General features: G+C 35.9%; 1 protein-coding gene, 1 long non-coding RNA gene and 1 pseudogene across 2 annotated transcripts; 1 reads left to right on the top strand and 2 right to left on the bottom strand.

Annotated features, from left to right (window-relative positions):
• Positions 1-927: 927 nt before the first annotated feature.
• LOC107745215 (mutS protein homolog 5-like) lies at positions 928-14104 on the bottom strand. The gene is made up of 34 exons (XM_016559071.1): positions 14071-14104; positions 13719-13799; positions 13551-13604; positions 13124-13245; positions 12947-13056; positions 12829-12864; positions 12654-12736; positions 11965-12010; positions 11727-11865; positions 11570-11616; positions 11331-11433; positions 11094-11217; positions 9529-9609; positions 9361-9414; positions 8934-9055; positions 8757-8866; positions 8639-8674; positions 8464-8546; positions 7754-7799; positions 7528-7666; positions 7355-7417; positions 7151-7279; positions 6992-7064; positions 6449-6558; positions 5608-5688; positions 4567-4654; positions 4279-4465; positions 4074-4200; positions 2885-3034; positions 2565-2639; positions 2324-2467; positions 2075-2212; positions 1119-1192; positions 928-1039 (listed from the first exon to the last, which is right to left on the bottom strand). Exons 1-34 carry the CDS (start codon positions 14102-14104, stop codon positions 928-930), a joined length of 3201 nt encoding a protein of 1066 aa, XP_016414557.1.
• Positions 14105-16114: 2010 nt separating this feature from the next.
• On the bottom strand, positions 16115-16960 carry LOC107745230 (uncharacterized). The gene is made up of 2 exons (XR_001640578.1): positions 16833-16960; positions 16115-16159 (listed from the first exon to the last, which is right to left on the bottom strand). It is a non-coding gene; the product is annotated as an uncharacterized LOC107745230 (long non-coding RNA).
• A 2251-nt stretch (positions 16961-19211) lies between these two features.
• On the top strand, positions 19212-27383 carry LOC107745186 (calcium-binding protein 39-like; annotated as a pseudogene).

Here is a 27383-nt window from a genome sequence, read left to right as displayed (position 1 = left end):
TGAAATAAAGCTGATATAAAATACAAATATTGCATGAAAAACGTAACTGAAAAAAAAACCTAATCGAAAATTACTGTATAAATATATTTTAGTTGAAGTAGTAAAATTGCTAAAACTGTAACTGAAATAAAAATAAAGCTATATAAAAAACTACAATTACATTTAAATTAAAACTAAATATAGATCAAATACAAAAGTCAAAACATGAATAAATACTATAATAGTATATATATATAATAATCTAGCAAGTAACTATCCCTATTTTTTTTTTTACCTTTGACAAGCCTGGTCTACTTCACTCTACTGAGTGCTTTTGATTCTGCAATCAATTATGTGGATGTTATTTAAGGTCTTTGTGGTGGGCGTTCTCTATCTGCTCGGTTTCCCACACAGAAGGTAATCCTACCAGAGCAGATCTTTTTTTGGATCTCTTGCGACAGATGGCTCGAGAACTTAATTGATTTGATAAACTCTGAGCAAGTTGTTGTTTCTTTCTAATGCTGTGACAACTGATTACTTGAGGAAACTCATTAACAGTCCTCTGAAATCAAGTCAGCCCCCTAGAGAGTTAATAATTACTGTGTTTTCTGCACCACCATTCTGTGGCAGTGCTCCTGTGAATAGGTGATGAAATAAAATAAAAAAAGCCTGTTTACAACAAAGTAATGCTAAACGCTGCAAAAACAAACATATAGCATGACTATTATGTTCAAATCATGAGCAAATTTATATTACGAACTGATTCTTTTATTGAATCACACAACAACAATTCAATTTCCCTTTCGGAACACAAGCAAGCATAATATAATTCAAAACATCAGGTTTAAATGTTTGCATTTGTGAACGTTGAAACCTTGAAATTAAAATTAATTTCTCCTAAATTCCCACAAAATGAACCCACAGTCCCACAGTACAGTTTCGATGTTATCACAGCACCTCTTCAAGTGTTGGGAGCACCTCATCTTTCAAGTAAGAATCGGGATCCAGCTCAGGGTCATCCAGATCAATACTGAGGAATTTCTCCACCACCTCAACACACCTGAATCAGGAAATATATTTTAAGTAGAAGGAGGAGAGAATTTAAGAATAATAGTTTCTCTGTTCAGACCATCCCATACCTGCTGTACTGTTCATCTGAAGATGGGCTGTTCATCTTTCTGATGGTTCTTCCTGTTCTGTATAACTCTGACACCTGCATAGATTATATTTAGGAGATTAAATCCTATAATGTCAAAAATTGACTAAACAGCACGCACACATTTAACGCTGATAACTGTGATAGATCGCTATTCAAAGTTAGACTTTGAACTTGAAAACTCGTGCAGATATCCACAACTGTTATTTCAGAGATGCAGGACATTACATAAACATGGTGACACCCAGAAAGGGTACACAGTTAACGATAAATGTTCATTTAAAAAGCAAAATATATATATATCAATGAGTCAAATTTCACAATATTCCTGGGAGAACAATCAGAGGATGTTTGCATAAACAAGAAAAAACATTGAAAGAAAAAAACTGGACATGTTCCCAGGGAACAATTTCTAGGACATCTGCATAACAGAGTAAAAAAACAAACATTTTGAAAGTTCATAGACGATAGGAACAAACCAAATATATTTAAAAACCTTCAAAATATACTGTAGATAGGAATACAAGTTTGGTTTATGTAAATGCTACTGAATTGAACATTTCTGGCTCAGCGCATGAGAAAAACACATTTTGAGGAAACAGCCTTTGAAGATATGTATTTTAAATGAAATCTACAGATGCAAATAAATAAAGTGCAATAAAATAAACACTTGAAAGTGTATTAAGCATGTTTCTTTCCGCTAGTCTATAAAAACATGTTATGAAAAGCCAAATAACCCAAAATCTCAAAATTGACCAGTGCATGAAAAAACAATGTTTTTGCCTGTTTCTTGCCCTAAAATTCACATGAAGCCAAGAAAAAGCATTTAAAATGTTTTTATGTTTTTGGAAAGGGAATGTTAGATACATTTTCTTATAAAAGATAACAAGTAGGAAGATCCCACATCTGAATTCAATATGAAAAATTACTGTATCATACCTCCACTCCTCTCTTGACCAGGTCATCGGGAATGCCGGCCAGAGTGGCGATATTAGCCGCACAACTCGACTGGCAGATGCCGTTTTTCACTTGGTACAAAAACACCAGCTCTTCTCCCTCTATTGCTGTCTCTAGAGTCTGCAAACGAAAACCAAAAATGCACAAGTTGGTTTTTTAGTCTTGAAATCACAGTGATGGTAATGGTCTATGAAAAATGTATTTTCTGGTCATAGCATGTTTCTGTGGCACCAGTAAATCCAGCAGTGGAGAATCAGAGATCAAGCCCAGCTGTATGAGGCTGTGGAAGCATGTCGACATAAGTAAGTGAGGACACTGCGGCCCACGACGCATCCAGTTATTGAGACTTGCAGTCAGGAGAGCCAATCCATCCACCTGCATCATAAACACACACGCAATATTAGTTGAAATGCTTTTCAATTCTTGCTTTTCTATCAAGTCCTGTTTGCTCCTCCTGGTTCTTTACACTTACAGTGTTGGTTCCTTTACCAAACTCATCCACTAGAACAAGAGAATCCCCAGTGCTGTGGTTCAAGGAACTTGTTATCTAGACAGGAATCGTAATTATTAGAAACCAGCTGAAGGATGATATTGCAATTCGCTATGTAAATATTTCAATGACTCATCAGTGGCAGTTTTGAATGGCTGCCTTGCAAACACAGTTATCAAAACCAATTCAAGCAGCATGAATGAGAGACATGACACTCAAAATGGGATGAGCCAAGATGGATGTTACAAAATTAAAAAAGTATACAGGGCCTTTGTGTGTTCAGGAGGGTGTGATGGTCTCACCTGGTTCAAGTCTAACATGAAGGTGCTCAGACCCACTGATACAGACTCACGGCTATGCATGCGGCTGAAGATTCCATCCACCAGCCCAATCTCTGCCTCTTTAGCAGGAACATCTGAGCCAATCAGCGCCATGAACACAATCAGTCCCACCTTTAGAGACCATACAAGATGTTACGAAAATGATGAAATGCCTACATTTAGGATTATTACCAAACAAGAGTCATGGAACCCTGACTTTAGTGCTGGGCGGTATACCGGTTCATACCGAATACCGGTGTTTATTTTTGTTATGATATGAATTTTTAAAATACCGCAATACCAGTATATGTCGCTTAAACAAAGTTTGGAACAAGACACTGTTTGAAAGGGGTCCCTTTTCACTGTTACACTGTGGTGAGGGAACAGCTGTATGTGTTACTAAGCGTGAAAATTCCGAAACTGAAGCTGTAGAACTAATAGAACGTGATGACACAGAAGAACTCATCCACAATACCCACATTGACCGCCACAAATATCCACCGCCCCCTGCCATCAGCTCCCGCGTCTCTCACACACACGAGCGCAACACTTTAGCACTAATAAATACCGTCATGTACCGTGAAACCGGTATAATTTTGAAAAACACCATGATATAAGTTTTTGGTCATACCGCCCAGCACTACCTGACTTTAGTTAATTTTTAAGAAAAGTCCATTTCAAGTAAAGTCAGTTCACTCAATGGTCATATTTGTAACACCTCCGGGCAGCTATTTCTGGCATGAAATAGTAATTTCTATCTATTTGAATAGGAGAATATCAAAATGTCAAAAACTGCTTGCCAAACTCACATTTAAATAACATTTCAATTCAGCAATAAAAATCTGCCATGTACTGACCCATAAATGTTGTTTCTTATCTTTAAACCTTATTTCATGTAAGACGTGCATGTAGAGTTAAAAGCATGCATCTCAGGACACTGATTGCTTCTATGGGAACTGGAGCTTCTAATGAAGGGACTTATTCCACTATATTGCACATTGCACTTTCTCCCATTCATAGTAATATAAGTGAATTGTCTTGGTATATTTATACCATCTTTTTAAGTATTGTTGTGAAATTTTCTATTATTTATTTATTAATAACTTCAGCGTACAGTTTTATGTGAAGGTCTGTAATGTTTGAGGTCTGTAATGTTTATTGCTGTGTTTGCCTGTTTTAGATAGATGCTCTTGCCGGAGGAATTTGGTCCTGTAATAACTTTCACTTTGCCTTCAGTTTCAGAGCTGATGTAGGTGTTTGACACAAATACTGGAGTACACAGTTCCAGCAAAGGATGGCTGAAAGAGAAAGAGGGATAAATATATGAACAGAAGAGAAATCAGAAAATTCATCTCATTAGAAGAGATGATTTGTACCGTGACTCAATCAGGGCCAGTCTGTGGTTTGATGTCAGGGTTGGACAGCAGTAGCCGTGATCCAGAGAAGCCTGAGCCAAAGCAATGAGACAGTCCAGCTCTGCACACAGAGACATGACCTTATACAAACAGTCGCTCCGCTGAAGCACTGAGGCCTGAAGCTTCCTCATTACCACCATCTCCAGATCTGGGGAAAAAAAGTAACATGATTACATAGAGTATTAAAAGACATTGTAAAGGTTTTGTGCAATTAATTTATTAATCAACTGAAGAAAGAATAAAAAAGACCCAAGGTGTCACAATGCAGGTCTCCCAGCATGCTGTCCAGCTCTTTGGTTCGAGCACTGCGGTAATGCAGTTGATCCTTTGACAGGAACTGAAATAATCCACAAATTAAATGCAAAAATCAGCTCTTATCAACCCCTCAAACATTAATGAGCCTAAGACAAAGGTGCCTGAGATATGTACTCCATGTGTGCACATTAAATTTCTGTGATTAATATTAGTTTTCATGCTTTTCAATTAAGATTTTCTGTTGAAAGGAAGCACTTTGATCCATATGCAATAATGTAGGTAAGATTTTCTAACTATAATCTAAGGGTGCTTTCACACATGTAGATCGATTGCTTTGTTCCGAAACAGGGCGGGCTTATTGTTGGGTTTTTTTGTAGCTGTCCTTATATTAATTTATCATTTTGAGCAGGAGTCCAGGATTCATTGGGAAAACATTTTTAAAATGCACCTACTAGGAAGAAGAACAGTAAGACGGCATTATAAAATGAAAAAGTAAGCTTTTTTATTTTGAATGGCGAAGACGTGCTCACCCACAGACATTCACAGGTTCATTTTGAAGTATTAGTAAAACAACAAAGCTAATGCTTTTCACGGAACTTGTGTAATTACCCATTATACATTGTGATATAGCCTGGTTCGTTGGTCCATTAGATCGGATTGCTTTCTCACTACAACTGAACCGCTCCAGAGTTCGTTTTCAATCGAGCCGAGACCACCTCGTTCAGGCGATTTCGGACCGATTGTTTTGGCGCGGATCCGAGCGCGATTGCCATGTTCACATATGCCCTAAACAAACCGAGCTAAGGGGGAAACACGCCAGGTTCCGAAACAACGAGCCAGGTGTGAAAGCACCCTTAAACAGTAATGAGTTGACAAGAATCAAATAAAAGCACAAGTAAGACTGAAATTATCTACGAAACAAAGTCTGTACAATAAGCGGTTTCCAGTTTAAAACAAACCCTAACAAGAATATTTTAAGAAACAAACACTGTGCTGCCTTGAAAAAATTGTGTTAAAAAGTACTACCATACTCACCATGAAATCAAGACCCTCCATCTCAAAGCTCTGTTTATCCAGCATGGTGGGTAATCTTGGCACCGACAGTAAAAATCCAATCTGTCATCCAAAACAGAATGAAATACAAGGATGTCATCATGTACATCAGTTAAATAAATGTAAGCACTAGCTATTCAAATTTATACAGGCATCTGAATTTATGTTCTACAACAATTTTTGCCTTGAAATGCAAAATACTGATGCTGCTCGTTATCAATTAGCAATTAGCAACTATTCATTTTGTTATTTCAAATAGATCTTTTAAGGTGAAAGCCTTTAAAAGGCTGATTCTCCTCTTTCAACATTGCAGTGTGTTTGAGTGGCTCAAAATGTCTACTGATGGCTCAACCGATGGTACGAGTTTAGTGAAGGGCTTCCTGTTTGCATAATCAATGGAGCAAGAGGATTTTAGAAGTGTTTAGGAAATCCATTTGGAAAAACAATCAGTATTTTTGGAATTCTGTTAGGTGGCACAGAAATGTCACAATAAATTGAAATCCTGTGAATAATTGCAAGCTATTGCACTATTAAATAAAACAGCACTGCTTGCTGCTTTTGTTAACCCATATGCCACAGTCGTTACAGCTGCTTGTCATTTAGCCACACTGCAGTGCACTAATTACAGAAACAGTCATCCGCGAGCGAGCTGGGGTCAAGTGGCCTGCTCAGGGGCACAATGGCCACCTCACTGACTCTTCATTTATTGGGTCACTCCAACAAGGAATTGAGCCCACAACCTTTATGTTAACAGCTCTGTGTCAACAATGAGGTTACACATCACACTTTAATGAATGGAGGGCAGCATTAATCCCGTCCTGACCAGAGGGATGTAGATTATGCTGCAGGTGGAGAAGCGAGGGTCCAGTTTTTCCAGCTCAGCACGAGCCACGTCTGTCAGGAAATCTGGGAGACCCATCATCCTTCTTTTCTCTGTAAAGAAGAGAATAAACCAAAAATGTATATAATAAAAATGAAGAGCCAACAAATTTCTAGCTATCCACCTATTTTTAATGTAAGAGTGGGTGTGGTCATTTTCAACTTCAATGTGCGAGATTTCTTTTCAAATTATTCTATTTGTTTTCATGATATTATTATAGCATTATATAATATTATTATAGCTTTTACCATTTAATGCACTTTATTCTTCTTCTAGTTATTTACCTAGTTTATAGTGGCAAAATTAATCTGAAGTCTTGTACATTTACAGAAAATAACTTAATTTCAAGTTGAAAAATAAGGTGGATAAATAAACAATAGTTTCATTTTCCTAGTTATCTGCGAATAATGTATCAGCCACCGATATATTGTGGACTTTTAGTTACTGTTGCATCAGAACTGAAGAAATCAATGGAAAACCACTCACTCTCGTCAATAACAGGATCGACATTCGGCCTGACAGTGAATCGGTTCTCAGCTACACTTCCTTCAAAGTCCACCTGCAATGGAGAATGACAACCCCAAAGCAATTACATTAATTCAGCAATAATTTAACAACAGAAAATAAAATAGTATTCAGACTCACCACTTTACTGATGCATGTAGCAATGTAGAAAAGATCATCGGAGAAGTTTTGACTGATTTCACTGAAGAGTTGGATGGACTGGGGCATGGAGCGAATGGTGTCCCTAATGCACAATGCATTGTACACCGTCTGATAAAAGAGAAACATGAATGAACAAAAAAAACAAGCCAGGATAGGCAATAATAAATTAACTGAGTGCTGTACCTTATACAGACTTTGCCAGACGACAACCTTCGGGTTAGCGAGAGACATTTTATGCAGCAGCGTCTGTATGAAAGACAAGCTAAGTGTCACTTTATTTGTGTGGCTTTTGTTGTTTTGTAATTTGGCTCTGATTAAATAATGTTGAGCTTTAGACAAAATGCTGAAAACTGTACCGAGATGTTCTTGATATTCCGCAGGGAACTCTGCAAAGTGTTAAGATCAGCAAAGTTACGAGGGGATGTGAAGAAACGGATCACTTCCTGACGCTTCTTCAGAATGTTCAGATCTCGAGTAGGTCTGTGGAACCACTGCCTAAAACAAACGAGAAAAAGGAAGTCTATGTTAGGGCTTAAACACCTTTTAAATGTGCTAAATTATGTTATAAAACCAGGATTTTACCGTAAAAGCAGAGAGCCAAACTTGCTCCGACAGCAATTCAGAACACCTGCAAAAATCACAATGCGGGTATTTACTCCATTCACTTTTACTGCATTAAAAAATCAGCATACGCATTATTCAGGATTTCTTCTCATTTTGAATGGAGGGTTTGGAAATGACATGAGTAAATAATGGCAGAATTTTAATTTTTGGGTGAGCTATTCCTTTAAATAATGATTTTTATATATTATAACTTTCCATAAAACAATGACCATTCTCAACTTTTCTGACTACCCACTAAAACAGGGGATTTCAGTGTTTTAGAGGCCAGAAGAAAATATTCATGTATAATTTAGCACATTTAGAACATATATTTACTGATTTCAACTTTGAAAACTAATATTATAAAAATGTGCAAAATATTATTTAGAAATATATATATAAGGTTTCTATTATTGCATTTCTTCTATTCACTATAGTACTCTTCTTTTAGATTTTAGATTTTTTATTTATATTATTTTCTTTAAATATATTTTATTGTGATACAATTTTATTATTCATTTATTGATTTTAAACTTATTTTTTTATTATTTATTTGTTTTTACACAATTTTTATCTAAACTTTTTCATGGATCCCCTAGCTTTCCCTTGTGGACAACCGTTTCAAAACCCTTACACAAAAAATACCAATTTGATTCACTTTAAATGGTGCACAGAATAATACATTTTACCATAAAGACTCAATCCTTCTTTCTCTCCTAACTGGAGCTTAAAGACGGAAGGATGCAGCTCAGATTTAAAGATCTGGAGGGCACTGAGGAAAGAGTGCAAACAAGTTTTAACAGCTCCAAAAAGTTGAATTTATAGAAAAAGGAACAAAGGATGGAACCTGTTCATATGACCAACCTATATGTGTCTTTGTCGATGTACACAACATCTTTCCTGCAAAATAATGAACAAATAAACCAGAGTTTTATTCTCACTTAAAAAAAAAAAAAAAGTGATTGATACACAAATGTCTTACAGTGTGTAAGCCAAAAACTGCAATATGGGAACGCCCATACTGCTGTCTTCCATGTCTAAGCCAACTCTCCTCCTCTCCAGACACTTCAACAGCCCTCCTATTGACCTCATCTACGGCAGAGAAGATCGTCATGATATGCCCATTTATTCATCCAGCATAAACCATCTGATGTCTCACCATCAGCACTGAGTCTAATGGGATACAGGAGGAGAGATACGGGATTTTCTCGCTCTCTGTGATGGTGGGAGGGAGAGATGGGATGTGTGCTGAGAGGAGTCGCTGTCTGCTGATCTCCAGACCTGCAAAAGATGGTACAGGATCAATTACCGTGACTGTTTTTTACTAAGCTGGTAAAACGCTGCAAAATTTAATGCACACATATGCAGTATTTGATAATACCTCTACTTCTTATGATTTCTTTTTATAAGTATAAACGTTACACAGATCAAAGCTTTTTTGCCATTTTTGGCATCCCCATCCACTTTCAACGTAAGGAAAAGTGCAGTATGAACATCCTACGAAAGTTCTCTTTTTGTGTTTCACAAAACAACATTTCCTCTGAATTGCGATACAGAATAAAATAAAGCTATGTGTAAATACTTACCAAAGTTTGCATTTGGAAACATGACTATTTCAGGCTTATATTCAGGATTTAATTCTGAAATTGAAGCAAAGTTAGACATTGGTTTGAAATTAACTCGAAAATAACAATTGAGCAAGAGATTATCTGTGCTGATCACCAAAAATAATGATTTAAAATTGGAGAGTTTACCAAGCTTTTCGATAAACTCGAGCAAGCTCTGCTCTTGTTTTGCACTTGTTATTAAGACGTTTGGACTCAGCTCCTGTATGACTGAAACAGAAAATTCATGATGGGGTAAACAAACTAACATAATGGCCATCAAAGCATCTCCAATCAATGTTTCCTTCATCTTGGCTTGACATGCGAGTCAAGTATTCTGGCAGAGACAACCAACAGACACTGTGCAAGCAAAAGATATATGAACAAACAAGCAGTGGGAGAGACACGGCTCAATGCAAATGCTCCAATATATATATTATATATTATATATATAAAAAAAGACCAACAGAAAGAGAGAAATAAACTACAGCTAATAAACTACCTCTATCCAGCAGGTGGAGGTCGCTGTTGTCCATGGTGTCCGGCATAAAATGCAGCGTATAATCGCAACTGTCATAATAACTTAGTCCAATTTGTCCTTGTTGAACAAATACACTCAGAAAAATCTAAAATTAAACAAAAAAAGGTACACCACTGTGTTACTAACGCAATAAGTACTTTATAACTGAGATATTATTAAACAATAATTTACCTCACGGTTTCCCTCATCCTCTTCAACTTCATTTATACTCAAAGCTCTAGCGTTACTTTCTGGTTCTTGTACATTACTGGCTTCAGACATATTTCACTGTGCAAAAACATTGTACAAGCAATTCATGATAGTTGAGGAAAGCGTGTTTTTTTTCTTTTTGCCTTAACGTACTCATTAAGCCAGAGGAAAATACGAGGTGAATAAACAGGTTACGCGTGAGTTAACGTTAGAAACGAGGCCAGTTTCTGAAGTTGACGTCGAGTAACGTTAACTAACAAAAGCAAAGAAAGGCGCAACGAGAAAAATCAGACATATGATTAATCGTATGAATTCGAAAAGAATGATATTACCTGTGCTGAACACCTAGGATAGGATATGTTGTTGCTGTTTTTTTGTTCTTCTGTAATTGTCGACACAAAAGTGCCTCCTCGAGCCAACGGCGCGCGAATAAGCTGCGACAAGCACTGTTGCCAACTCTCGCAAGACAAATAAGCAACCGCTGCTTCAAAAACAAGCCCAATTTTTTTTGATGATTTATTATCATCAATATTATTTATTATCAATTATTTATTACCAAAACAGACATCCTGCAGCAAGCTGGGGTCAAGTGGCCCGCTCAGGGGCACAATGGCCACCTCACTGACTCTTCATTTATTGGGTCATTCCAACAAGGAATTGAACCCGCAACCTTTATGTTAACAGCTCTGTGTCAACAATTAGGTAACACATCACACTTTAATGAATGGAGGGCAGCATTAATCACTTCCTGAGCAGAGGGATGTAGATGACACACAAACCGGATAGGTTATAGTTTTACCGTTTACTGCACTTTATTATTCTTCAAGTTTTTTTTTTATGTATAATGGCAATATGAATCTGAAGTCTTGCGCATTCACAGAAAATAACTTAATTTCACATTGAAAAATAAGGCGGGTAATTAAATAACAGTTTCATTTTCCTAGTTATCTGTGAATGATATATCAGCCACCAATATATTGTGCACCTTCAGTTACTATTCCATCAGAACTGAAGAAATCAATGGAAAACCACTCTCTCTCATCAATAACAGGATCAACATCCGGCCTAACAGTGAATCGGTTCTCAGCTATACTTCCTTCAAAGTCCACCTGCAATGGAGAATGACAAACCCAAGGCAATTACATTAAGTCTGTAATAATTTAACATAAACATCAATTGCAATAAAAAATGGAACATGCTTTAGTCCATTATTCAGTCTCACCACTTTACTGATGTATGTGGCAATGTAGAAAAGATCATCGGAGAAGTTTTGAGTGATTTCACTGAAAAGTTGGATGCACTGGGGCATGGAGCGAACAGTGTCCCTAATGCACAATGTACACTGTCTGATATTAGAGAAACATGGTGAAGAAAAAAAAAAAAAAAAAAACAGGATAGCCAATCCTCTTAAGGAACAACTAATTAACTGACTATTGTGCCCACACCTTATATAGGCCTTGCCAGATGGCAACCTTCGGGTTAGAGCGAGACATTTTATGCAGCAACGTCTGTATGAAAGACAAGACAAGAGTCAATTCATTTGGGTGGCTTTTGTTGTTCTGTAATTTGGCTCTGATTAAACAATGTTGATTTTTAGACAAAATGCTGAAAACTGTACCGAGATGTTCTTGATATTCCGCAGGCAACTCTGTAAAGTGTTAAGATCAGCAAAGTTACGAGGGGCTGTGAAGAAACGCATCACTTCCTGACGCCTCTTCAGGATGTTCAGATCTCGAGTAGGTCTGTGGAACCACTGCCTGAGACAGAGGAGAAAAAGGAAGTCTATATTTCATCCAGTTAGGGCTTAAACACATTTTAAATGTGCTAAATTATCTGTTATAAAACCGGAATTTTACCGTAAAAGCAGAGAGCCAAACTTGCTCTGACATCGATTAAGAACACCTGCCGAAAACACAACGTGGGTATTTATTCCCATTCACTTTTATTGCAAGCAAAAGATCAGCATGGGCATTATTATAAGATTTTTAAAAAAAAGACTTTAATTTTAATGGATGAACTATTCCTTTAAATAAACATTTTTATAAATTATAACTTTCCACTAAACAATTACCATTCTCAACTTTTCTGACTACTCACTAAAACAGGGGTTCTCAATGTTTTTGTGCAAGGGACCACTATCCTAAAATTTTCTTAAAATATTCACAGGTAATTTAGCATATTTAGAATATAAATTTACTGATTTAAACTTTGAAAACTAATATTATAAATATGTGCTAAATATTATTTAGAAAATATAAGGTTTCTATTATTGCATTTCTTCTATTCACTATAGTACTCTTCTTTTAGATTTTAGATTTTTTATTTATATTATTTTCTTTAAATATATTTTATTGTGATACAATTTTATTATTCATTTATTGATTTTAAACTTATTTTTTTATTATTTATTTGTTTTTACACAATTTTTATCTAAACTTTTTCATGGATCCCCTAGCTTTCCCTTGTGGACAACCGTTTCAAAACCCTTACACAAAAAATACCAATTTGATTCACTTTAAATGGTGCACAGAATAATACATTTTACCATAAAGACTCAATCCTTCTTTCTCTCCTAACTGGAGCTTAAAGACGGAAGGATGCAGCTCAGATTTAAAGATCTGGAGGGCACTGAGGAAAGAGTGCAAACAAGTTTTAACAGCTCCAAAAAGTTGAATTTATAGAAAAAGGAACAAAGGATGGAACCTGTTCATATGACCAACCTATATGTGTCTTTGTCGATGTACACAACATCTTTCCTGCAAAATAATGAACAAATAAACCAGAGTTTTATTCTCACTTAAAAAAAAAAAAAAAGTGATTGATACACAAATGTCTTACAGTGTGTAAGCCAAAAACTGCAATATGGGAACGCCCATACTGCTGTCTTCCATGTCTAAGCCAACTCTCCTCCTCTCCAGACACTTCAACAGCCCTCCTATTGACCTCATCTACGGCAGAGAAGATCGTCATGATATGCCCATTTATTCATCCAGCATAAACCATCTGATGTCTCACCATCAGCACTGAGTCTAATGGGATACAGGAGGAGAGATACGGGATTTTCTCGCTCTCTGTGATGGTGGGAGGGAGAGATGGGATGTGTGCTGAGAGGAGTCGCTGTCTGCTGATCTCCAGACCTGCAAAAGATGGTACAGGATCAATTACCGTGACTGTTTTTTACTAAGCTGGTAAAACGCTGCAAAATTTAATGCACACATATGCAGTATTTGATAATACCTCTACTTCTTATGATTTCTTTTTATAAGTATAAACGTTACACAGATCAAAGCTTTTTTGCCATTTTTGGCATCCCCATCCACTTTCAACGTAAGGAAAAGTGCAGTATGAACATCCTACGAAAGTTCTCTTTTTGTGTTTCACAAAACAACATTTCCTCTGAATTGCGATACAGAATAAAATAAAGCTATGTGTAAATACTTACCAAAGTTTGCATTTGGAAACATGACTATTTCAGGCTTATATTCAGGATTTAATTCTGAAATTGAAGCAAAGTTAGACATTGGTTTGAAATTAACTCGAAAATAACAATTGAGCAAGAGATTATCTGTGCTGATCACCAAAAATAATGATTTAAAATTGGAGAGTTTACCAAGCTTTTCGATAAACTCGAGCAAGCTCTGCTCTTGTTTTGCACTTGTTATTAAGACGTTTGGACTCAGCTCCTGTATGACTGAAACAGAAAATTCATGATGGGGTAAACAAACTAACATAATGGCCATCAAAGCATCTCCAATCAATGTTTCCTTCATCTTGGCTTGACATGCGAGTCAAGTATTCTGGCAGAGACAACCAACAGACACTGTGCAAGCAAAAGATATATGAACAAACAAGCAGTGGGAGAGACACGGCTCAATGCAAATGCTCCAATATATATATTATATATTATATATATAAAAAAAGACCAACAGAAAGAGAGAAATAAACTACAGCTAATAAACTACCTCTATCCAGCAGGTGGAGGTCGCTGTTGTCCATGGTGTCCGGCATAAAATGCAGCGTATAATCGCAACTGTCATAATAACTTAGTCCAATTTGTCCTTGTTGAACAAATACACTCAGAAAAATCTAAAATTAAACAAAAAAAGGTACACCACTGTGTTACTAACGCAATAAGTACTTTATAACTGAGATATTATTAAACAATAATTTACCTCACGGTTTCCCTCATCCTCTTCAACTTCATTTATACTCAAAGCTCTAGCGTTACTTTCTGGTTCTTGTACATTACTGGCTTCAGACATATTTCACTGTGCAAAAACATTGTACAAGCAATTCATGATAGTTGAGGAAAGCGTGTTTTTTTTTTTCTTTTTGCCTTAACGTACTCATTAAGCCAGAGGAAAATACGAGGTGAATAAACAGGTTACGCGTGAGTTAACGTTAGAAACGAGGCCAGTTTCTGAAGTTGACGTCGAGTAACGTTAACTAACAAAAGCAAAGAAAGGCGCAACGAGAAAAATCAGACATATGATTAATCGTATGAATTCGAAAAGAATGATATTACCTGTGCTGAACACCTAGGATAGGATATGTTGTTGCTGTTTTTTTGTTCTTCTGTAATTGTCGACACAAAAGTGCCTCCTCGAGCCAACGGCGCGCGAATAAGCTTCGACAAGCACTGTTGCCAACTCTCGCAAGACAAATAAGCAACCGCTGCTTCAAAAACAAGCCCAATTTTTTTTGATGATTTATTATCATCAATAATATTTATTTGTAGGGTTGGTGTAGGGCAATAGCACATACAGTTTGTACAGTATAAAAACCATTACGCCTATGGAATGTCCCCACAATTCACAAAAACAAATATGTGTGTGTGTGTGAGTTACATTTTGACTGCTCTCTTGATATAGTTAATTAAGCTTACTGTAAATAAAACAGTGTCAGAAGAAGTGAGAGCAGGGTGCTGGACAAGATGAAAGCAGAACTGCTTGAGACGCCATTGCAGAGTAGAGTATCACAGCAGTCATTGGTGAAAGTGAAGTTTAAACCCATGGCAAACTTCTCTCCTGTTAGTCCACACAGGACAGGAAGAACGCAGCTCTTTTCATACAAGACGACCTCAAAGTCCCCTGTTCAAAGAAAATCACACACAATGACATGCATAGACATGCACATTTGTCTCCTGTATTCTCCATAATAATCACTTGTATAAGCAGTTGTATAATCAGTTCTTGCAATACAATATTTTCACACAAGGCTTTCATGCAGATGTGCTTATTTTAGTAATGCAGTGATGTACAAAGGTTTGAATAAATGTTTATAAAATAAGCTCTTCAAAGTATGATCACTGAAATGTGAAGTTCTCACAGCTTGAAATTAAATCAAGCACAGGAAAATGTACACTCATCTATCACTGACTGAAAGACAAGTTTACATTTACATACCCCGCTGTCCTACAGCTTTGCTAGAAAGACAGAGCTGACCCAGTGGACACCTGGTTGGGAACTTGAGAAATGGAAACAATGCAACCCTAACGTATTCTAAAATTAAACTAAAAAAAGCAATATTGATAAGTTAATGCAGTACATAAAGCATAAGATTGTGCTCAATATAGACAATTTGTGTTGACATCTAAAAAATGATTACCACGATCTGTCTTCATGTTGAACACATTAGGAATATGACCACAAACTATTCAAAAAGAAGTCTAAACACTTTAAAATTCTGGCAAAGCACCTCAATAATACAGTTAACATGATTCAATCAACTGTTACATTATTTGAAAAACAGAAACCAAACTGCCACAGAAGTAACGTTAACAAGAGTGGATCCGCTCATGGTCTTTTCTGAGAGAAACAGCGGACTCACGGACCGCTTACACACGTTCAAATTCATCATTTTGACGAGCTCCATATGATATGTCAGGGCCGATTAGCAAATAAAAAGCCATTCTCACAAAACATAATGTCCATGAAAACATACCTGCAGGGAGATGTCGTTGATCTGCACATCATCTGTGCTCCATTTGCCAAAGAGTTTGATCTCTGGTGATTCAGCGACAGCTGGTACAGCCTCCCAATCTTCAGCCATCTTTCAAAGCAAATGAGAAAATAATTTTATGTACATAAGGGAGACCAAAAAACCTCAAAGTATTCACACAGATGCAAGACCAAAACAATCAAATAACTAGGTTTGAAATGCTAAATAAATTCAGTAAGAACAAGAATATCAAAATATTTGTTTTAAATGGAAACAATGCAACCCTAACGTATTCTAAATTTAAATTTAAAAAAGCAATATTGATCAGTTAATACAGTACATAAAGCATAAGATTGTGCTCAATATAGACAATTTGTGTTGACATCTAAAAAATGATTACCACGATCTGTCTTCATGTTGAACACATTAGGAATATGACCACAAACTATTCAAAAAGAAGTCTAAACACTTTAAAATTCTGGCAAAGCACCTCAATAATACAGTTAACATGATTCAATCAACTGTTACATTATTTGAAAAACAGAAACCAAACTGCCACAGAAGTAACGTTAACAAGAGTGGATCCGCTCATGGTCTTTTCTTTTCTGAGAGAAACAGCGGACTCACGGGACCGCTTACACACGTTCAAATTCATCATTTTGACGAGCTCCATATGACATATATGGTTTAAAATATGAACGTAAGTCTGTTAACAACCAGATGTGCATACTTTGATGACAGTGGAAGGGGTATAAACGCTTTAAAACATGTTTTTCATCGTTACCTTCGCAGCGTGTGTGTGAATGGCGCACTCGAGCAAGCGGAAAGGAGGAGCGACACGAGGAGCGAGAAAAAAACCCACTTCCGCCTAATGCGATTCCGAGTCGAGCTCTTCTTCTGCGCTCTCATGTGAACGTTTCTTCTTCTTCTTCTTCTTCTTTGGAATTTTTGGCGTATTCCGCACCGTAGGTGTGTGTTGCCCTATTCCTTTGATTTATTTATTTATTTAACTATCAAATTCGTTTATTTAATCCTGTTTCTACTATATATTCCATTACTATTCTTTGATTACTACCTTCTCTTAATCCTTTTCCTAATATCCAATTTATCTTCTTTTTTTCTTTATTATTACCTTTTAAGTTCTTTATCATTTTAATTCTCTCTATATTATATTTCCGACATTTTAATATTACATGTTCAACGGTTTCTATTACCCCACAAAAAGCACATTTACCTGTAATATGTTTACCTATTTTGTATAGTGATGCATTTAGTCCTTGGGGCATTATCGCCGCCTGGCACCTGGCACAAATCTGACTCTTTTTATTATTATTATTATTATTAATGCCAAGGTACCAAAGATAAAACTACATAAAATATCAACATGATGTACAAAGAGGTGACATTACATGCAAAGCACCATTTATACATGTATATAACAATAAATAAATAATACAAAACTAAAGCTTTAACTAAATAAATTAAAAAGATGAAATAAATTAACTGTTTTAAGAATATATAGTTTGGATACACTGTTGAACCTATTTTTTAAAAACAAAAAAATAAAGGTTTTTGATGAGTGAATTTACTGTGGTGACAAAAAATCTGACCTAAACTCTTAAAAAATAAAGACTTTCTTTTTCAAGAAATAGTGTACATAAGTGTAGGCCTATCATAACCGTCAGAAAATGTTGATCAGCGGCCTCATCAAACTAATTATTAAATTAGCTACTTTTTAATTCATCTATGGCGTTTGCTGTTTTGGAGAGGTATAGTTACAAGTACAACCCTTTAACAAACATTTGAGTGTTGAGAGATAAGCTAAGTAGTCAAAATATAGTCTAATGCAGTTTAATATCATAATTTGTGTGCTTTTGTAATTTTAGCAATAAATTTCCCACAAATAAAAAAAGGTTTTCTCACAACAGGGGTTATTGTTTACGCACAATATTTTTATTAATGCTTCATGACATAACAACAACATCCTCTTCTTCATTTTGTCTAGAACAAATACAGTAGGCTTATCTTGGATCTCTACCGGTCGTTTGTTTAAGTATAATATTTAACCATTAGAGGGCGGCAGAGCCTATACCACTTTGCTTTGAAATGAGCAGAGGTTCTCAACCAGGGGCCCACCAGGGGGCCTCAGCATACTTCCAGGGGCGTCACAATAAATGTTCAATAAATGAAAATTATTTATATTTAGTTATAATAAAATAATCTTAAATAAAACTAACTATAGAAGACAGAATAATATAAAAGAAATATTTTAAATAAATTATGTTTATTTTAGTAATTTACAATTTATTTATTTATTTTTGCTAATTGTTTTGCAGTTTATTTAGCAAATTGGATGACTAAGTGTGCCCGGACAAGATTAGAGCAAATTAACTCTACTTATCTACTATCAACTCTTTTGGATTACGATTAAAAATCAAAACACATCTCAATATACTCCCTTAATAAATGTAGATTATTTTGTACTTCACTGTGTTTTATTGGTATATTTTAATTTCATAAAATGTCGCAGTTTAAAGTTCCCATAAATATTTAGAGCAATCAGAATCATGGGCCTGTTTCAGTATTTATTTTTACTTAAATTTATTGCGTTCTCTTCTTCATAAAGTATGTAAACCATAAAATTTCAATGTATGTAAGCCATTTTTTTTTTTTTTAAGAATTCGTTTTTAACAATATTTTGCTCCATTAAAAAATACTGTAAATATTTAAACTTTTTAAAAATAATTTCTCATTGCAACAATTTGAACAATGAGAATATAATCATCAAATGCAGCAATGAAAATATCAATCAGAGGAAATCAAATACTGAGATAAACATAGAATATTAATAGAAGAAAATGTACAAATAGGCATCCTGATAAGCAAACAGCAATAAGACCAACATGCTGTGCATTGTGAATCATCAATGAAATGATATGTCTTTAGAGTAATTTACAGTAGGCCTACTTTTCGCTTTGTTATTTCGTGTTGTTGTTATTATGAAGGCAGTGACCTATTTCTGTTTTAAAATAAGTGAATGTGTTTTTGTGATGCCCATTTACATTTGTGAATAAAGAATTTTGTATTGAAACGTTGTCTGTACACGGTGACCTCTGATAGCGTCGGGGGCTTTTATTTTGTAATTCTCCTCGCTGCAGGTTTGCGGAAGTCCTCGCTACTGTTCGTGCAGTGGTGCTTGTAGCCTGAATACACGCACACACACACGGTTGTCCGCACAAAACAGGCTAAGAAACAACACACCGAAACATCATATTCCAGGACTTACACCGCTGTTCTCTAGAAAAGGCCGAAGGAGACCCAAAAAAGGTGTGATGTTGTTTACTTCTCTTCTGTTGGTTCTTGTTGTGAAGCTCAGTGTTGTAAAGTGCATTCAGAGGCCTATCACATCATATGCATAAACCACAAATGCATTTACGCACAAAGTGTGATTCTGCAGAAATACTAATGGGGAAAAGGGACCTCGCATCCTTTGTGGTTTGTACCGCCTTCATTTAAAGATAAAGAAAAGAAGTGGCTAGAGGCCTGACTTATTGGTGTCCATCACACTGGGCCTGTGCTTGCGCAAAAATACTGAGCTGTGTCTCAAACCAAGTGAGCAACCTACCCAGGGAGCGGTTTTGCCCATCATAGGCATGTTTGAAGCTGTGGATCAGATTGATGTGCAAAGTTTTGTTTATGGGTTTATATCGCATTTAGACAAGGGCTGCAGGTGGATTAGCTTCACAACTTCTGCTGATTTGCATAGATGTTGTTGCTGTGTCCATTATGTGTTGATATTAACGATTTGGACGTGTTCAGAGCTGTAAAGTATAATTTGACTGTGCAGTGCATTGCTGTGGTTTTGAGCTGTTATCTGCATTATCATCTACACATATGTTGAATAGTCTCTCATGAAGTAAATGAAAAGTTTTACAGGTAGGGCACAAGTATGTATGTTACTGCTTTTCATTAGTTATCTCCTGAACCTTTTACTAGATACTAAAATGTCACTGAACTAGCCTTATGGTAATTGTGAGATTACTGGAACCAGCCAGTTAAATATTTGTTACTGTTTTCTCGTAAATAATATTAACGGCGATATTATTCATATTAATTGTATAAATTCTATTTAAAATATTTTAAAATTAATATTATTTTAGTAAAGATAATATTAAATAAGATTATTTCACGGCATCATACTATATGGGGGTAAGTTGTCACAATGTTAACCTGCTATTAAACAACCTAAATGTTATATATTAAAATAAATATATAAATGAACACACAATGCGGTATCCAACTGCCTTAATAATAAATGGAAGTTCTGTACTTCACTCTTTTATATTTTGTTGTTTTCATTTGATTAAAAAAAAAAAAGTTTTAGAGTTCCCATATAAATATGTAAAATCACTTAGATTTGATTTTGCACTTATCTGTTTATTTTGTTATCCAGGTCTACTTTTTGGTTAATTAAACTTTCTGTTTCTTTATAAGAATTTCCAAGGTATTGTTAAATTGTAAAACTACAATATGTGGTCTTCATCAAAATTGATTGATTAATAATATATAATAGACTATCAGAAACTGTAGTCAATAAATGGTATAGAATTACAACATATGAAACACACTGTGACACTGGAACCAACATGAAAAAAATCACTCACAGTAAAAAAAAAACCTAGATTCTATGATGTAGCCCTGCAGTCTCCTGCAAATAATTTCGTACAGTATTGTTGAACTTGACAGTAAATCTTAGTGTTTGATTTCTGACTGCTTGCAGCAGTTTTTGCTGGTAATGCACATATTAACATCAGGTGCAACAACAATAATTGGTGTTAGCATAACCTGTAATTGATCACATGCAACCAATGCAACTCCTATGAAGTGAATGTTTAGATGCATCCATTTGCATGTAACTCAGCATGCCACTCATCTGTCTCAGTGAGCCGTGGCGTCTGTCTGGCTTCAGATTTGTGTTGGGGCAGACATGGCGAGTGTGGTCACCAGGTCAAGGATTTGGCTAACTTGCACCAGCTGCGTGGAGATTAACCGGCTGGACGTATGGTCCTGTGACGCACGGATCCCACAAGCATTCAAGTATTCAGAGCATATGTGGCAGAATAATAGTAATTATTAATAATAATAGTCTAATTGTGTGGTTTTGGGGAAGGGTTATGAAAAAGACTGCAGTATTGATGAATAGCTTGTATTCAGATTAGTATTTATTGGGTTTCTGTTTCATTTCATATAAAGCATGCTTGAGTTTTACTGCTGTGATCTTTATGGAGGAAGCCAGCGTGCAGCCGCATTCATTGAAGATGTTTTTGCTGCACGTTTCCTGTTTGCTTTGTCGACTTTGTGGCATTTGTGCTGTTCGAGACACCTGTGTTTTTTTTATTTTATAATTTTTTTTGAGCAGCAAGTGTGAAGCTGCACTCTACAGTCATTCAGCTAGTGGCACATGGCTACTACAGAGTGTGCAATGCATGTGTTCTGTTGTATATGTAGGGTGTGGTTGATGCTGACAAGGATTGAACAGTGTGTACAAGGTCTGGTTTGTTCAGTGTGATGATTGTGGATTCCAGTCTTTAACTTTATCTACTCATCTACTTCCTCCTTATGTCTGTTGAAATGTCTTAACTTGAATTTCAGAGTTATGTTGTTGGCAATGAGCACTGAACTTATGCTTATTCCGGTTTGTTACTTAATTTCTGTTGACTTGTTTGTTTGTTTATGTATGTTTTTGCTAGTCAATTCATTCTCTCAATTGTTTTTCCATTCGTTCGTTCTTTCATTTGTTCGTTCTGTTTCTAGTTTGTATTATTTCATTTGCCTTCCTGTAGTGAAACAGTAGCACATGACACTGGCAACCACAAGGTCATGGGTTCAATTCCCAGAGAAAGCAAGTAATGATAAAATGATTATTTTGAATGTAGTTTAAGTCACTTTGGATAAAAGCTTCTGCCAAATGCATAAATAAAATGTTATGTAAATTTGTCCGTTCATTCATTTTTGATTTGTTTGATTTTTAGTTCATTCATCTGTTCATTATGTTATTGGTTTGTACATTCATTTATTCATGTGTTTTTGTTCATTCTTTCATTTGTTGTTTCTCTTTGACTTTTACAGGTGGGCTCTCTGCTACCTGTTTGCCCTGGTAACGTGTTGCCATGCCCTTCCCTTTCGGTAAGTCTCACAAGTGTCCAGCGGACATTGTGAAGAATCTAAAAGACAACATGACCATTCTGGAGAAGCAGGACATTTCAGACAAGAAGGCTGAGAAGGTATTAAAGACATATGCAGTGTGTAAAGATATATGCAATGTGTTTGAGCTTGTACTATGACTATTACCTATTAAAAGCCATTAATGAGAGGGGTGTGTGTCCGCAGGCCTCTGAAGAGGTGTCCAAATCTCTGCTGGCCATGAAGGAGATTCTCTACGGCACGAATGAGAAGGAGCCGCAGACAGAAGCTGTGGCTCAGCTCGCTCAGGAGCTCTACAACAGCGGCCTGCTCAGCACCCTCGTCGCAGATCTGCAGCTCATCGACTTTGAGGTGCTTTTATAGACTTTAAAGTTTAATAGACTAGGCCGGAAAATGACACGGAATTTCACAAAGTTGCAGAAAGTTACTCAAAATCTAGTGAGCAGTTCTCAAATGCGGTTATTTAATTTTTTTTAAATGTACATCAAGACATTTACATTTATTCATTTAGCAGACATATTTATGCAAAGTATGAGTCAAAACGACCTACGCCTGACAAATGAATCACATTGTGATGTGGAGGTGTTCAGCCTTTCTGGCTGTGAGGCTTTAATGACAAAGCTGCTCATTTATAAACATTTTATTTATTAACAGAAACTAAGAATGGCCTTTTAAATTAGTTTAATTACATATTTATGTAAAGCTTATGAATTAAATTAATAATAATAATAATAATGATGATGATGATGCTTAATTAAAATGTAAGTAATTACCAAAACAAAATTCATTTTCTGTAATTACAGAAATGTCAACAACTGAATGGGTTAGCACTTTTTATTAATATAATATATAATTATTATTTTTATGAATTTTTATTAATAAATGCATTTACAGTATTCATTTTTGTCATTTTTGAATTTTTTTTTCTACCTGATAAAATATTTTAGAACTTAATGTAACTAAAAAAAAATATGTTCTTATATATTATTATAAATATATAATATTTTATTAATTTTGCATGGCTTTTCCAGGTCTAAATATCAAAAAATTTTGAATTTCCTTGATATACAAGTTTTCCAAGACTATATTGTATGAACCTTGATTCTTAAATAAAAAGTACTTGTTAAGGAAACAAATTAGAATAGGAAATAAAATAACCACTTATATCTTGATTTTTCAATTATTTTGAAAGAACGTTTAGTCTTATTTTAAATAATTTTAAGCCAGCTGTGCTGAGGCCCCCTAGTGGTTCTTAACTGCCTTAACTAGCCCCTTAACGTAATTATTTCAACTTCAACTCTGTTTAATTGGTAAGAAACAACCATTCAATGGAAAACATGAATTGAAAAACCTTCCTTTATGTATCCTCAAAAGAGATGCTCCCCTCAATGCCATCTAATCAAAAGTGGCTTCTTATTTTGCAACTGAGAGACGTTAATACTGTGTGTATTCGGCATTCTGTCTTGACTGGCCACTTCACATCAGATCAGCTGAGATACAGTTTGATACCAGTTGTAAACCATTGTACATGTTCATTTTATCTCTCAGATTCCCATTTGTGAAATGCATGCTTGTTTTTTGATCAGTTGACCTTTTCAGTAACTGTCGGCCCCGCCCCTCACGTCACACAGATGTTTAGACACGTTGATGCTTTTCTATACAGTGGAAATGAATGGTGACCAAGGGTCAAACTCCATAAAGCACCCTAAAAGTAGGCCATATGACTTAAGAGGGCTTGAAATGAGTATAGATTACTCTTGTGGTGCCTTATTTTCATTTTTAGAGCTTGCCAATCTTGACAACTTTGTTTTATTGTATGGAAAAGAACTGAGCAGCATGAACATTAGCATCTCCTTTTTCGGTCTTTGAAAGAAACTCATGAAAGAAGCCATGTGTATATGTTGGCCAAATGTTTCTGATGTTGAGTTCCTGTCCTTTTTGTAGTTACGAGTCTCCAGACATCGCTCTGAACTGTGGGATCATGCCGAGGGAATGCATACGGCACGAGCCGCTGGCCAAGATCACCCTCTGCTCCGAGCAGTTCTACGATTTCTTCAGATACGTAGAGATGTCCACCTTCGACATCGCCTCGGATGCATTTGCCACTTTTAAAGTTAGTGTTTTTGTAAATATACAAGCTTTGAGTGTTTGTTTTGTCTGGGTGGCATCTTTGATTATTTCATCTTCAGATGCACTGTATAATTATTATGTCTGATGAATTCCATTTGTTTGGTTTTCTTCCAGGATTTGCTGACGAGACACAAACTGCTCAGCGCTGAGTTTCTGGAGCAGCACTATGACAGAGTGAGTCACTGGTTTGCTTTCCGTCATTGTCCGTTGTTTTTGGATCTGATTGGATCTGTCAGTAGCTATGTTTCCATCCACTTATTTTTATGCGCATTTTGGATGATCGCATAAAAAACCGCTGGATGGAAACTTCAAGATGCGCATAAATTCTAAAAATGCGCACAACTAAGTAGGATAAACTTTTTATCCGATAAGAAAAAATGTGCATAAACTACGATGGAAACACATTTACCGAATAAATTCCACCAATGCGCATTGAAAAACTCATGTGACTTTGCGCTATGAGACGGGATAACTTGACTAACCAGCAGACCGATCTCGTTCACAGCATCTATATGTTGTTTTGGTCATTCTGAAAGTCTGTCATCAAATTATTTCTGTATAATTACTGTCTTACATGACTGCGTTCCCAAACAGAAGGCATCCACCTCTAAAAGCAATGACCGCATTTATTGTGTTACATCTGCTCTCTCTGAAGCGCAAGTAATTTATTACATATGAAAATTAGTATATTCAGTGGCTTCTCCTAGTTTTCTTTAGTGCCTGTTTATCAGGAAGTGACGATTTTGTTCTCTTTGACTCGTTGGATGGAAACGGTGCTTTATTCGCAAATGTTTTATGCGATATTCCAGTTTTGCGCACAAGTTAAATTCGCATCTTTGGATGGAAACATAGCTAGTCATTCTGCAGCGGGTTCTTCTCAGAACTGTTTGTTTGTATTTAATGTGAAAGTCAATACAATTGGAAGTGATTCGAATTTTAAGTGGGCCCAAAGAGTATATGAGCACTTATGTCGGACTTCAAAAATGTCTTAATGCATTAGATAACAAAATACCAAGAAATGCTACTAGAGCTTTTCTCAGAACTAACTTCATGCCATCATATTTGCACAATGACTTTTTAATTAACTGATTTGATTTTATTGGATGCATGAAGTCAGTTCCCCTCATGTTCTTCAGATTAACTGTGGGCGGCTTTCAGTAACATTTGGCAACCACGTGTCCAGATACTTTTGTAATAATTTTGGACCGTATATATATACTTTCCTGTCTTTTTTTCTGACTTTTGATCTTCAGTTCTTTAGTGAATATGAGAAACTTCTTCACTCAGAAAACTATGTGACTAAGAGGCAGTCACTAAAGGTAAGAAATGGGTAAATTTGTGTGTTCGTTGTGCTTATTTAAACTACCGTTTGAAGGTTTATTTGGGATAATTACGATTTTTTAAATTTTTATATTTGTTATATTAAGTCTCTTACCAAGGCTGAAATTATTTGATCAAAAATACAGTAAAAATGGTAATATTGTGAAATATTACAATTTAAATTAGCTGGTCTCCATTTGAATACATTTTAAAATGTAATTTATTCCTGTGATGCAAAGCTGAATTTTCAGCATCATTACTCCAGTCTTTAGTGTCACATGATCCTTCAGAAATCATTCTAATATGCTAATTTACAGCTCAAGAAATATTTTTTATCACTGTTGAAAATGGTTGTGCTGCTTAATGTTTTTGTGGAAACCACAAATAGAAATCTTTTGTAATATTATAAATGTTTTTACTGTCACTTTTGTTCAATGTAATGCACCTTTGATTAATAAAACATTTAATTTATTTTAAAAATATATTATTTAGCCCTAACTTTGAATGGTAGTGTGTATCTGTTTATGTGTATAGTTGCTGTGGAATATTACAGCTCTATAATGCATTTATTATGTCATTCCTCTTCATCCCAGCTTTTGGGAGAGCTGCTTTTGGACAGGCACAACTTCACTATAATGACAAAGTACATAAGCAAACCAGAGAACCTCAAACTCATGATGAACCTACTGAGAGACAAGAGCCGCAACATCCAGTTTGAGGCCTTTCATGTATTTAAGGTATGAGTTGTCAGCTGAATCTTCCCAGTTCAACAACACTCACCAATATGCCATCCCAAAACTTGTCTCAACCTTCGACATAAGTTCTTTCTCTATGCATTTAGGTGTTTGTGGCCAATCCGAACAAGACCCAGCCAATCCTCGACATCCTGCTGAAGAACCAGACCAAACTCATCGAGTTCCTCGGCAAGTTCCAGAACGACCGCACCGAGGATGAGCAGTTCAGCGACGAGAAGACCTATCTCATCAAACAGATCCGAGACCTCAAGAGGCCAACCCCGCAGGACGCTTGAGAAGGCTCACGAATGTATACGAATGTATAGAGGACGTCTAGACAGTGTTTTAGGCAGCGTCTGGACGATGTTTGGCTCTCTGGGACGTTGAGTGGCCGCAGCGCTGGGCATGTTTTTGTGTTTTGCAGGAACCGTTAAATGCCGTTTGAGCTCGGTGGGCGAGAAATATGACCACAAGGAGGAAAAGTAGTCATGCTTCGCTGGACATTCAACCTCTCCCCCTACAATGTTTTGTTCTCATGTTTCAAAAAACGAGCAAAATGAACAGAAAAGACGGATGTAGATGCTGGTGCTTTATTGCACATAAAGAAGGAGGGTTTTGTACCTCATACACAAACATACACTCAAATGTCTGTTGATGCTAATTGGATATTAATGAACTCCAGGAAACATATTCAAATGCACATTTTGAGGTTGCATATAGTGAGTGAGTGAACGTGTACATAGGCTTTTTCACCTTTATGGTTGCTATCAGATTCATTTTCAAAGACAGAAATTAGTAAATGTGTTGACTGAGGAGGGTTTAGTTATTGTTAGAGTTGTTGACCCTGATTTAAATATGTCTTTTCTTATTATTAGTCACTGTGTCGAGTGGGTGTAATGGACAGTTAACTTGTCTGCTTTCTGTGACTGTGACTTTAAGATTTGTGC

Source organism: Sinocyclocheilus rhinocerous, unplaced genomic scaffold, assembly GCF_001515625.1.
Source record: "Sinocyclocheilus rhinocerous isolate Xijiao unplaced genomic scaffold, SAMN03320098_v1.1 scaffold257, whole genome shotgun sequence".
NCBI lineage: Eukaryota > Metazoa > Chordata > Actinopteri > Cypriniformes > Cyprinidae > Sinocyclocheilus > Sinocyclocheilus rhinocerous.
This window is presented reverse-complemented; position numbering and strand designations above follow the sequence as displayed.